The 14137-nt window shown below is 37.5% G+C and overlaps 1 protein-coding gene across 9 annotated transcripts in view; it reads right to left on the minus strand.

Annotated features, from left to right (window-relative positions):
* The window catches only part of Cortactin (cortactin), a 70158-nt gene that overhangs the window by 13936 nt on the left and 42085 nt on the right, over window positions 1-14137 (minus strand). For 5 of the 9 annotated variants that reach the window (XM_067131198.1, XM_067131193.1, XM_067131194.1 and 2 more), the window contains one exon: window positions 3818-3919. The exons of the other annotated variants lie outside the window; for them this stretch is intronic. In XM_067131198.1, the coding sequence (XP_066987299.1) occupies window positions 3818-3919 (102 nt within the window). The remainder of the gene's footprint in view (window positions 1-3817; window positions 3920-14137) is intronic. 9 annotated transcript variants of the gene reach the window in all.

Below are 14137 nucleotides of genomic sequence, written 5' to 3' on the forward strand. Positions count from 1 at the left end.
ATCACCAATTCTCTTTTACAATAGGCTGTAACAGAGATCTTACAGTAGCCAAGGAATAATCTGAGACTGAACAGTCACAGTATATTCCCATTTGACTGAAAAGTGCCTTGATCGCTCTGCTTACTTGTAACCAGTTCTGTGGCTGATATGAAGAGGGGGCAGTGTATAGGGTGGTGTGTTGGGCAGTGTGTGAACTTTTGTCTTCACAAGTGATAATGTATTAAGTTAATCAACAGTAACTGTGAAATGTATATCTAAACTCTCTCAGAATGTGGATCCTGTGTGAAGATGTTACAGCAATACATTTTTGGAAATTTTGTACCGAGTTTAACTATATATTTTGAGTAAGTCTAAAATGCAGAACCCATTTTGTACATACCAGTTTATAGAACTTATGTTGCAAAGAAAATGATCTCTTAGCCTGTATATTTTAGGTTTGATAGTTAACTCTGATGATAGATTTTAGAAGGTATTTATAATGAATTATGTACTGTTATTTTTTGTAATTACTACCTTTGATATAGTTTAAGGACAAAGAAAAAATACCCAGCTATTCTAAATTCTTCCAACAACATCACACCTATTACATAAAACAGCCAGAATCCCAACAATTTTACTTTCAATTAGACCAGATGTGTTGTCATTTTGTTTTCTCTGTAAAGAATGGCTACCAACATATGAACCAGTTTTGGTGGTTTGGGATACAACTGCGTACTGCACTAGGCCAAAATCCAAAGCCCACTACACTGCAACAACAGACTTAAGGTGTGGGGGAGGAGAAACATCTATAAGAGTAGCATCACTCACACGGTCAAAGGCTGCACTAAAAGCTAAAACGACCATGTGTGCCTCTGCACCCTCATCAAGAGCAAACTACAAGAGGGCAGATATTGACAAAAGTGCATCACAAGTACCAACTGTAATGCTGGTAGCTGGTTATTTATCTTCAACAACCCTACAGAGACCCTTGGTGGCCAGCTTCTGAAAAACCTTAAGAGTAAACATGGGTAACTGAAACTGGCCTATATTCTGAGGAGCAGAGGGTGGCCTTGGTCCCTTGGGTAATGCAGCAATGTTTCCATTCCTCTACACAGAAGGAAAACCTGAAAGTACTACTCATGTTCTGAAAATAGCAATAATCATAGGAGCAATGGAATCAGCAGTCTTAAAATATATGGGAAAGAGCCTGTCAAGGCCCAGAAGCAAAGTTTTGACTATTCTGGACATGAAGGCCACTGAAAACAACTTGGCTCTGGAAAGCTTGACTGAGCAACACCAAGGACTCTTCCATGGAAGGGTCAAGAAAACAAACTCTAACATGGGGCAAGTTGAAGTGGGTCTTCTTATAAGAAGCAGGCAAGGATCCGGAGGCTTCACATCTTAGAACACACTGGAATCTCTGGTACAGATGGGTAAGAAACACTTGACCTACTTATCTAGGTCACAAGACTAAAGAAAAAAATATGGTCTCTTGAAAGGCAGAAGAAACTCTATGATACAGGAACATCAATGGAAGGAAAGGCAGGAATTGGGCAGGCATGAACAACAGGCAGTACAGAGAGAGTTGAGTGGGTAAAGAGGTCATTAGGCATAGAAGTAACTGCAGTTGAGAATGTAGGTAAGCAAACAGCCTAGGCAACAGGCACAGGCTCATTATGACATAACTGTTGCTCCTTAACCAAGGAAAGGAAAGATCCAAAGGACGTTGAAGATTCAGAAGACTTGGACACAGATTTAACAGACATCTGCAGCAGCTTGCGCATTCCTTGGCTTGTAGGATCTGCTCCTCTCCTAACATGACCACCGTGTGGGTGACCAATCCTGACATGTCTCACAGATAAGCATGGACACAACACTGACCACAATGTGCTACATGATGCACTCAATAAATCTGCTAAACAACACAAGTGCCTTATGCACCAAAAATAACAAAATACCAGTGATAGGACACTAACATCCATTTTTAAACTGCTGAAAAGGAAAACATTAAAGATACCAATTATAGGAAGCAAGAAGGATATGCCTGATAACAAGAGAAAAGTCTAAATAATAAATAGTACAAAATATATTACATACAAAATATGATGCACTAAAAAAGCAATGCAGCTAAAACCCAGAATCATTACTTAGCACACAACTAACCTGAGATGGTGCAACTGGCCTACCTCTTGGTGCTATTTCAAATATGGAGCTTCTTGTTTAGCAGTTAGTGTACAAAATATACAATACAAAATAATTAAGAAAAGCTATAAAAACACCTGAAACACTAAATTCCACAGAAATACTATACAAGGGTGACATTCACAGCAAAAAGTGAAAAATAGGCCAGTTATACTTATTACAGGAAGCAAGCAGACAATACTTTTAAGTAATGAAGGCTACACTTTACATCTTAAAAAAAAAAAAAAGAATAGAAGAAAGTTGAAACAGAAAATTTAACTGTGACATGATAAAAAAATATCCATGATTGTTGATAACTACGAATTGTTCAAGAATGATGAGCGAAAAAAAAAAAAAAAAAAAAAAAGCTGCTGAAGTGCTGGCAGAGTTGTGGTGACACTGCTACAGACACAAGAACTATGAGAAAAGCAGTTAGCATTTGTTGGTGGAACCATAAGTCACATGAATGAATGATTGTTCTTCTGTCTTTAAGAAAAGAGACAGCAGGTCTGGGGACATTCAAGAATGTAGCAAGATATGATTAAATGGGGTTGGGATGAAATAAACATTTAATCTGTGGGCTGGGATGAAATAAAAATTTAATTTGTACTTTTAAACACAACTGTAAACCAAAACTCAAGTTTTGTAAAAACTTGGTACACTAACATCACAACTGGCCAGCATATAATTTCACTAAGCATAATGACATTAGATATTGTATATAAAGAAAAGTGAAACCAAACAATGACTTCCAGCAGCATAAATAAAGAAAACGGAATTTGGGAAGGGCATACGTCCAATAACTAAGATAAGTTTAGGCATAAGAGCTTTTAACAATTAAGATGGGGGTTAACCCTCGTATGGAAGTCCCCGGGTAGTGAGACTCTGGTTTAAACAGCTATGTATCAAGCAGTTAGTCTGTCTGCTCTTAACTATCATTTAGGCATAGATAAAGATAAGAGGTTTGTAATTCACATGAACACGTTTTAACAGACTTAATAATAATTATCAACCACTAATGACTTAGTTACTTACAATCTATTCCATAATTTTGTCTGATTTTCTTATCCACAGTTTCCTTTGAACAAGCATAACTTTGAACAAGAGTACCAGTTTATGATAATTTCTTGAGAAGACATGACTTAATTTCATTGACTTGATAATAATATAACTGGAAGGGTTCTTTGGTTTGTATATAAATACGAACATAGTTATAAAACATTATGCATTGAAATGAATAAACTACACTGCTGTCATACTAAGAGCCTGAGGTAATGTGTGTGTTCAGAAGGCACTGGTGTTGGCAAGCCTTCTTTATAAGATTTCGGTATGATAAAGTGATTAGTCATTCAAAAACAATCAAAGTTGGTTTTAGCACATTACTTACTAAAATCTCTCTTCTTTAGTTTTGTTACTGTATAAGCAAACTTGTGAAGCACAGTATATTGGTATTGCTCCCTTGTTTATTAGTACTTCATATCAAGCCATCTCAAAAGTTTGAGTCCTCACCAACACCAGATCATTAGTTTCTGAAAATGTTTGAGTTAAGTATATGGAACTGTCAAACTGGAGGTTCCTCATGCCTTCCACATGACAAAACATGTAAGTTCAGATTACATGAGAATGAATGAAAATGATTATTGATGTAATCAGTCACCTGTGTGTTGCCCATGAGAAGCTGTTCTTGCCTGCGAACTTCGGCTTCCAAGCGCTCCTTCTCTGCCCTGGCCTCCTCTTCAGCTGCTGCCTGCTCAGCCTCCTAATGCATATACATAATGTCCAAGCAGCCTCAGCAGGTGCAGCAACTTAATTCTCTCTCAAGCTTAGCCACATTCACATTCTCTCACAAACATTCGTTATCAGTAAACTCCTAAAGTTAAAACTTCTAATTTATAAAGCATAATCAAGCAAGCTACTGCTATGATTATAAACCAGACAAATTTGGAAGGGATAAGACTAATCTTTAAATAAAATTCTACTTTACCATTGACACAAGCAAAGCCATTTCTGAACACGTACGTGTTCAGCCTATGGGTAAGCGTACTTTTAAAACTGTGATTCTGTTGCTTTCTTTAATAAGGATTGGTTGGAAGAAGGAATTTCTTGGGCAATACAGTATTCTAATGTTTAAAATGAGATTAATATTTATTTATTTACTTTGAAATTTATCCCTACAATAGAATTCACTTCCATACTCATGAACAGCAATGGGTCTTTTGAAGTCACTTCCTGATTGTTGAGGAAGCTTTAAATTGAATAATGTTATTACCTATACCTCTTTCCAGAAGGGAATGCATCAAGTAACTTCAGTTTTACAAACACTGGGCAAAGATCTCAAGTCATGGAATTTTTTCTTCATTTTGTTCAATTTTCATGTTTAGAGTGATAGAGCAATTTAGCTTTGAACCAATGACAGTAATTTTCTATGGAAGTCAAAAAACATATAGCTAAATAAACTTTTACCATTTAAATATATGCTCTAAATATAAATTTAAGGTATTTTCTGGATCACAATTACCAAATACAGTATTTTTACCTTATACCACTTCAATATATAAAAAATGTCACATTTTATAAATACATTCATCTCATCATATTTTGCTGTACAGTACTTTCTACGGCTGTGCACTGTTAGCCAAAAACCATGTCACTGTGAGGGAAAGGAATTCTTCACTCTTCTTATTTGAAGAGTATCCATCAAAAGAAGCCATCACACTCACTACCTTATTACTGTTATTGCTGCTGAGGTGAGCAGAAGGAAACATCGAAGAAACAAGTCGACAACAGGTAGAGTAGGATAACTAGAGTGAAATAAGATATCTGTATTTATGGATCATAAAAATCTGATTTTTTTTTGGTCCAACAAAAATCTTTTAACCCACTGATATTTTCATAATCTCAAACCATGTCATGCAAATTTCAACCCTTCAGATTTCAGTGATATCAAAAGATGTCACCTGGAAATTAAAGATTAACCATATATATTTTGACACAAATCACATCTGGAATGTGCTGTATTTAGCGTTATCTCCTGTGCAAGAAGGCTGAGGAGAATTATAACTAAATTATTCCAAAATATGGAATTATTATTATTCAAGTTTAATCTCTAGTTGGGGTTACTGTTTTTAAAGAGCCTCCTCCAGTTATTTTTACCTTGAATGGCTTAATGATGACTTTATGGCGATTTTTAAAATAATAGGGTAAAATTACACAAACTTCTGGTTATTTATGCAACTATACGGAGGTCAGTAACAAATGGTAAAACTAAAAAAAAAATAGAGAAATAAAAAGTGTCAAATCACAAAAAAAGTTTATATAAAATAAAATAATACATGAGACTGTGATATACAGTACAAAATAATTCAAAAGGTTCAGCTGTATAGTTTCAGCTTCAGCCATGAAAATTACAAAAGAAATAGTAAAGTGCCAAATCCCATAAAAACAAATGTTAAAATATATAAAATAATATACCTGTACAATAATGTAAAGTACACAATAACACCATTTAAAAGCTTAAAAACAAAAAAATACTGCCATAGTATATGATGTTTGGTAGCAACAGGTCAAGAGTTTGGTTGTGTGGCTGGACTAGTTCTTAGCACTGAATTTGCACATGCACTTGTGTACGTTATTCACAGTGTCTTGTTTTTGTTAAATTGGTGCCTCTTATTAGTCCCACAGCTTTGAAGATACAGTAGAAGCGTGTGCTACGGTTGGAAAATAAGGTAGCCACAATATGCTACAAAAATGGCAAAAAGATTGATGTCATGGTTAGTTCTCATATCTTGAGTTGGACTACAATTATGTCAATAATTCTTGATAGAGTATGGATCTTCAGCCATGTCAAAGATGATGTGCCAGGGATAAAGAACACCATCAACAAGAAAAGAGGCAAGATCTAGCATCTTTTACTTTGGATTGAATGGCAGACTTATCAGTGTATCCCAGTAAGTCAGCTTTTGATTCAGAAGAAAGCGGTCTTTCTTAGCAGACCTCATTAAGAAGTTTCTTGATGAGGAAGAGAAGTTCATGATAATTTATATATCTCAAGCAGTGATAAAACCTTCATGACACTGGGAATCAAGGCGAGTGTGCATTGGCCCACGAGTTAGCAGTGTCTGAATTTCCTGCCTTGTTGGCAAAGATACTCAAGAGCAGCAGTTTCTTCTAGAAAAAATAATATGACTTAGCCTGGAAAATTCCAAACCATTCATTTACATCCAAGGAGGAAAAGGCTACAACAGGCTTCAAGGTCTCGTAAGACTGTTTGAACCTCTTGGTGGGAGGCTACTGTGCAGATGACTTAAAGCTACACTCACTGCTGAATCCTCAAGTGCTGAAGAAAATCCCAGGGCCTCTCTCCCAGTTATACAGATGTCAAATTCCAAGGCTTGGGTGACCAGCATTATTTCTGGGATTTAATCCTTCAACCACTTTGTACAAACAATAGAGAAATACTGTAACAAAAAAATGCATCCCTTTTAAAATCTTATTTCGGACGCTGCTCTTGGCCACCAAGAAAACATCGTTGATTTTCATCCAAACACCACTCTTGATTACCTACTTCTGAACACCACCTCCTCACAACCAACGAACCAGGGGATCAATTGCTAATGCCTTAGGTGAATGCTTCGGTACATTGTAGATGCAAAGGATCTAAATAAGTTAACAAGCCATGATTTTGGGAAAGGATCCACCATCTACAAGGTATTCCTGAATACATATGCTGCTTGGAAGTTGATGTCATTTGAGGCAGACAAGTAGCCACTGATGAAAAAGGAGTTGCTGAAGCTTTATGAGCAGCAATGCTATGAAGGGAAGCAAGCACCATAACTATAATCCCTCAGTTTCATCTTCAAGAAGATGAAGAAGGTCTTGGTGCATAGTGGCAAAGGCCCTGCATACAGTGTGCCTACATCATTTTTTAGAGTTTATTTGACTTACATCTTTTTTCAAGTTATTTAGTGTGACTTTGAATTAATTAATGGAATGGAGTAACTTCTTACTGTATTCTGTAAGCAGCTGTATCATCACAGCTCTGATGTCCTCCATAATATCATTCTTAATAAATCCTAGTATCATTGCTGTTAACCTTGGAACACACGAGAAGGCAACAAAAAATACTTCAAGACTCAGTAAGGAGAAATACTTCTTCTCTCTAACAAATACTAAAGCCAATGAAGGTAGATAAATCTACAGACCAATAACCCTTTCTACCTACAAGCACAAGATCTTTCTAAATCTTCAATTAACTGGTGCAGAAAAAAAATTTCTCTGCATTCCTCCCACAGAACAAAGAGATGGAAGCATAAGGAATCATAAGTACAGTAATTACCATTATCAATTACTTGCCTATCTACCAGGTGTTTTGAAACTATAGCTCCCCCCTCCACAGAGCAAATGGAAAGTTATGAAGTTTTCTGCTATAGCCTATCTCCAAGTACATTATTTTAAGTTTCTATTAAGCTATTTTTCATTTTACATTTCTTGTATTTTCAGACTGAGTGATGGAGTCAGATACAGGCATGGCTAACGACTCGGAGGAAATCAGATGGATTGACCGAATCCGGGCTATAACCTTCAGAGAGGCCAGGGATGCTGGCACATCCTTCATTTCACATTCCTGGATAGCTAAATACATTAAAAAAAGAGATGAATCCTTTGTTAAAAGAAACTGGAACAAAAATCCACATGACTGTCATTGCAAAAAGAGTGACAATCTTGGAAGGCCTGAATTTCTTTTTCAGGAGTCAAAAGACATCATAGCTGAGGCAGTGGGTAGACCAAGAAAGTCTTTACATAAACTGGCGCTTGAACTAGAAACGAAGAGGGGAAAGAAGAGAAGTTATAGTGCTGTATATTGTGAGTTGAAAAAAATCTGGTATCAAGCCATTTCATGTTATCAGCAAGCCCAACATCACTCAGCAACAGAGAGAAGACCATGCATGGTTTTGTGGTTCATTTCTTAAAGATTGGGATGAAGCTGACTTTCTCCATGTTGCCGCATCAGATGAATTCTTCTTTACACAGTCAGAAAGCCAGATCATAAAAATGACATCATTTGGGCTGCAAAGTTGGATATCAGCGATGACGTGCAATATCGCCAAGTTGTGAAATTTCCTGAATGTTTAGGAATTTTTCTCTGTTTCACAGCCAAACGATTAATGTGGATCATCAAAGAAAAAGGACAGTCATGGAATGGCGAATACTTCAGAGAAACTGTGCTTACTGGTGGAGTATTTCCTTTCCTCAAAGATCCTGAAAATGTGTTATCTGTTGAAGAAGTCACATTTTTGCATGATAAGGCACTATGTTTCAATGCCCTTCAGACACAGGAGCTGCTTCAAAACAGTGGTATCGATTTCTTCTTGTCAAGTTGAATTTCCAGGTAGCTCCCCTGACCTTAATGTGTGTAAAAACATTGGTAGTATCTTAAAGGATCGTGTTGAAGCGCACACAGTGAACTATGATGGTATACCAAGCCTCGACGACCTGTGAAGAGAGGTGACCGAAGTGCTCAGGGAAATGGAGTTTGAGTCTCAGCTTTTTTGCGATTTGCTGAAATCATACCCCTCAAGAATGCAGGCTGTGGTACAGGCAGATGGAGGCCACACAAAATATTGAATACTCAGAGAGAAACTTAAATAAATACCTATTCTGAATTACTTTTGTTTTTGTCCATATCAATTTTAGTTTATGCTGCAGAGGGGGGGCCTCTAATTTTGAAACACCCTCTAGACACAGCATATTCACCCAAGAATACAAGAATGTTAAGATTAAACAGAAATAGTATATTAAAATATACTATTTCAAATATTAGTTTAAAAAGTTTTTAGTATAGAACCAACTTTTATGTGTGGTTTTTGTATTCCCAAACCAGCAGTACAGGCAGTCCCCCAGTTAAGGAGGGAGGGGGTTCCGTTCCTGGCCGAGCACCGCTAACCGAAAATTGCTGACAACTAAAGTCGGTGATAATAGCACCGATAAACCACTTAACGGCACCGTTAACCAGTTATCAGTGCCGATAAACTGCTTACCAATGCCAATAAACCGCTTACCAACGCCAATAAACCACTTACTGCTGCCGAAAATCACTTACTGGCACTGAAAATCTGGTTAATGACATTGCTAGCCAAGTGCCTTAATACTGAAACGCTGTTAACCGATGCCGCCTGTAAGAGGGGACTGCCTGTAGTACCATGCCTTGAAGTCTTGGCACTGTTACTGCAGTACTTAGCTTGTTACCAGTGGCATGGTTACCATCCTTCATTTAACTCTGTCCATAGAGCTGAGCTGTCAGGATTAGTCTCTACAAAAGTCACTGCCCTAGTTGTGACTGCAATGCTGGGAAGAGAAGTCCTTGGTTGGCTCAAGTAGTCATGGCCCTAACAGTTGTGCACTTATTGGCTAAACTTTTTGTTGCTAGTGGAGCAAACATCCAAAGACAATGTTACTGAAGAGGCGTGTTCCTACTTTCAGATCCCATGATTTGGCTAGCTGTGTACCTCTGTCTGGAGTTAAAATATGGTTGTTCCATCTGGAGGCAGTAAATTTAGGTGACTAGTCCCAGGGAAAGGGGTACCTTTAAGCCTGGGATGCAGTGAACAATCACAGTTGAGTCATTTAACTGCACTGACTGTTCCTGCATAACATCCTAAAATTAAGGGAATGACTGGTCCTTCACACGAAAACATAGTTCTCACAATCAATTTGATTTAATCAGATTATGAGGTTTAGCCTAAGAGTTAAGCACTTTAACATATCTTGGTTGTTTGGAGCTTTTCTATCCACAAAAGTAGGAATGTCTGCTGGACTGAAAGGATTCAAGCTGGTTGAGCTGGCACGTGTATTACTGGCTGCACTTGGTCACTCAACTGTAATTGTGAGAGGACAGGTAATCCTTTACTGCTAACCATGAGGCAGATAGTCTGTTAATGAGATGAGGATCACAGTTGAAGACTGAAGAAGACAGTGTATATATCTGCAGAAGCTCTTCTGGTCCATTTCATCTTGTATGTTCTCCTGCTGCAGTGGCACAACTTCTTGGCAGGTGAACAGTTACAGCACATCTCTCAGGCAAGTGTCCTCTGCACTTGCTACATAACAGAAGTGGGTCTTTGTCTACAGCTGACATGAACGCAAGACAAGAGTTAGCCTGGAAACCCTTTACATGTTTGTTGAAGCATAAAAAATTAATGGGAGGACAAAAAAAGCCAAAATCAGAGCACAAACAGTACAACACACAGCAATCGCAAAATCACAAGAGCTGAAGAACCATTAGCATACAAAACACAAAATGGTAGTTTAACATGTAAAAAATGTCAATAAGAGAGTTGTAAGAGGTAAGTATATGGCTATGAACACTTGATCAACAAGATCACCACAACACAGCAAGAGACAGCAAATGGTTATAGAAAGCACAACTTGGTAATTCAAGCAAAAACTCATTACGACATGAAACACATAATAAAAAAAACAGCCTACCTAGTAACAACCATACTGCTTCCTAACATTAGGAAGGTAATACCCATAACAATAATTGAAAAAAGATAAGTAAGAGCATAATAACTAAGAAAATATAATCAACCTTACGTTAGCTTATACAACAGCAAACGAAGTTAAAAGCACCAATTACTTAACCCCTTAAAACACTCGTTTACTAGTTAGCAATAAAATCTAAAAACTCAATCAATCAACAACAAAATGACACAAAACGTAAAAATTAAAAAAATCACTGAAAAAGACACTGCATACATCTCCAGCAGCTTAAAAAGCATTTTTCACAAAAATAAAAAGCACTTTCTAAATATAAAGCCAATGAGCCAGAGGACAGAAAATGGTAATGGATAACTATCTGCTAGGGTGTAGACATCACACTTCAATTACTTGCAGAAATATAAATTTTCATAAAATTTATTATTTGGATACTTACCTACTGTTAAAGTTAGCTTACATCTCCACGCTGATAGGCGAGTCAGTATTCAAACAAAAGATTGAATGGCTGCTGGGATAACTGTCTAATTACCCTGTTCTCTACAAGGTGTGTTACGAATGTTTAAGGTCTTGTCAGAATTCTCCTTGACAGCCCACTAAGTTGTGGGGAGGCTGGGTGGGGTCTACTTTAACAGTAGATCAGTATCCAAATAATAAATTTTATGGTAATGTATATTATTTGGGATGAATCCTACCCACTCTTAAAGTTAGCCGATTTCCACATTGAGAAGAGGATGGTGGGTAGTGCAGCTAAACCAAATCCGTTCAGCCAGTCGAGCTTAAGGTTTCTTGCATGAAATCCAAAACTTCTTACCTGATATGGAATCCTTTCTGGATCTTACTGCTGCCAGAAGTTGGATTCCATTCAGAGGGGCAAGGCTCTCATATGTTTGTAGCAAAGAGCAACCTTGCGGAGAAAACCACTTCAATTCAGCTTGAATGAAATGGAAGCAGCGTGAGGGGGACCCCTGTGCCTGGGTCCAAAAGCCCTATAAAACTACAGTCACTAAAAATAAATACCTTTCGGATGTAAAGGTACACTCCTATGCAATGCATGTACCTTCATGCTCCCCAAAATACTAAAACCCAGGATTTAAAACAAAGAGCCTAAAAGATTGCTCTTTCCTCGGTTCAGAAAAGACTTTACCTGCTACTAGTAGCGGACTAAGGGCTTTACTTTTACTGTTTCAAACCTGATTCTGCATACTCAAGGTCCTGAGGGGCAAAACCAAACTGAACTTCTACCGTGCCGCAATAAACTCATCCTCATGTGACAGTTTGTCATCAAACTAAATGAGGTAGCAACAGCTCTCATATTATTAATATTTACCTTCAATAAAGGTAAATGGTATGGAGCTGGTTCTCATGCACTTGCCCAGTCGAATATGTCCCAGAGAACCTTGAGTTCTTTGATAAAGACATTCTAGGTTTCTAAAACCAAAAAACAAAAGGTTAACTTTGCCTCTTCCAAGCTTAACCTTTGACGAAAACATCTAGGTTTTCTAAAACCACAAAACAAAATGGTAATTTTGTCTTCTCCATGCTTAACCTTTGACAAAGACATTCTAGGTTTCTAAAATCACAAAATAAATGGTCAACTTTGCCTCTTCCAGGCATAACCCTTGGCAAGGACATCTACATTTTCTAAAACCACAAAAGAAAAGGTTAACTTGCCTCTTCCAGGCTTAACCTTTGACAAAGATATCTAGGTTTTCTAAAACCACAAAACAAAATGTTAACTTTGTTCTTCAAGCTTAGCCTTTGACAAAGACATCTAGGCTTTCTAAAACTACAAAACAAAATGTGACAGACATTTTAGGTTTTTAAAACCACAAAATAAAAGGTTAACTTTGCCTTTTCCAGGCTTTGCTTACTCCAGACTTAACCTTTGACACAGATGTTCTAGGCTCTAAAATCACAAAATAAAAGGATAACTGCCTCTTTCAGGCTTAATCTAATTAGTAAGCTTTAACTGCCCCAACATGACTGAGAATTGTTTCTTCTTCTTCCCCACCAGAGGTTAAATGGAATCTTACAATTCTCTGAAAACTTAGGCTGAACCTCATTCACACTTATAATGCAAAAAGATAAAATAGCATTCCCTTACAACAGCTTTCAGGAGAGTGCTCGTGATGAATTTACTCTTTTTAACTGTTGATAGTACTAGAGAAGTTTTCACAATAAATAATTCAATGGAACTAATTCCAGAGGTTCAAAAGAATCTGCAGACAAGCTTTTGCCCTGCATCTAAATCCAGAGAGAGCGTGTTACAGTACTGAGTTGAAGGAGCTCCCAACTCAACTGAATTCAAAACCTTATGGTGCTGATCCTCAGCCAGATCTAGTAGCACATGATGCAAAACCAAGGTAAGTATGGAACAATAACCTTGAAAGTAGACAGCAAAAAAGTCTTACTGTATCTAAGAAAGCAAAGAAAATTTTGATATCTGCAAGTTTCCAGGAACTGAAAATTCCTCTAGAAAGGCACCCTGAGCAATACACAAACTGCTGCTTCTGAGCTTCTGATAATAAGCCATGGTTGTTCTACACTTGATTAAGGATAGAACCCATGAAACCTTAGAAAATCTCCTATTGGGAGGAGACAGTTGAGCATCTCCAAGTGGTTAAGGGTGAGATGCAGAAGTTAGTGGAAGTACATGAAATTCTGTAGCCTGAGTCATTTCCTCTTAACGGAAGAACAATTGATATTTCTAACAAGAGAGCTAGAAAGTTCGAAAATCATTAGCTATTAGGTCTATACAGGAGTCACTGAGCAATTCTTGAACACGAAATTTGCTCAATTCTTCCTTAGAGTAAATAGAGGGGAAAGGCCTGTTGAGTCTGAATCAGGCCAAACTTAGAGAAACACATCCACTGCTCAAGCCTGAGGGCCCTCAAAGGAGTAGTAATCGACTGGATGTTCCTCTTCATCTGCATGCTAGTAAGTCTACATTCAAGTGCTCCTCTAATCCCACAGCAACTGTAGAACTTGAAGATGTAATGGCCACTCTGTAGGTGAATTTGTTCTTCTGAATCCCAATTACCAAAAACACTGTTATTCCACAGAATGAATTGTCCAACCAAATCATTTGTTCATTTCACTCAAAGAAGCAATCTTTCCACTATGACTTGTTTCTGACCAGGGATAAAGCTAGGCTAGGCTAGGCTGCTAGGCATCTTCAATGGTCTTTCCACTGCCCTTACATCTATTAAGCTTTACCAGGTATAGTGTTGACCCTTCTAAGTAGTATGTAAGTGTAATGACACTAGTAAAAATTCTTTGTTTCGTGTTGCATGACAGAAGGGAAAAAGCAAAACCTGGACGGATGTTTAAGAATAAAATGGTCAGCTCTTGGTTTCAGCATCCCTCCTACAGAACCTGGCGACAAATGGTCCTGGATTACTTTTAAGTTTAATGAACATTAGCTGTAAGTTGTAATCTCTAATGCTGAGACTGTACTGCAACTGAGTCTGATAATTCTGAC

Source organism: Macrobrachium rosenbergii, chromosome 29 (genome assembly GCF_040412425.1).
Source record: "Macrobrachium rosenbergii isolate ZJJX-2024 chromosome 29, ASM4041242v1, whole genome shotgun sequence".
NCBI classification, from domain to species: domain Eukaryota; kingdom Metazoa; phylum Arthropoda; class Malacostraca; order Decapoda; family Palaemonidae; genus Macrobrachium; species Macrobrachium rosenbergii.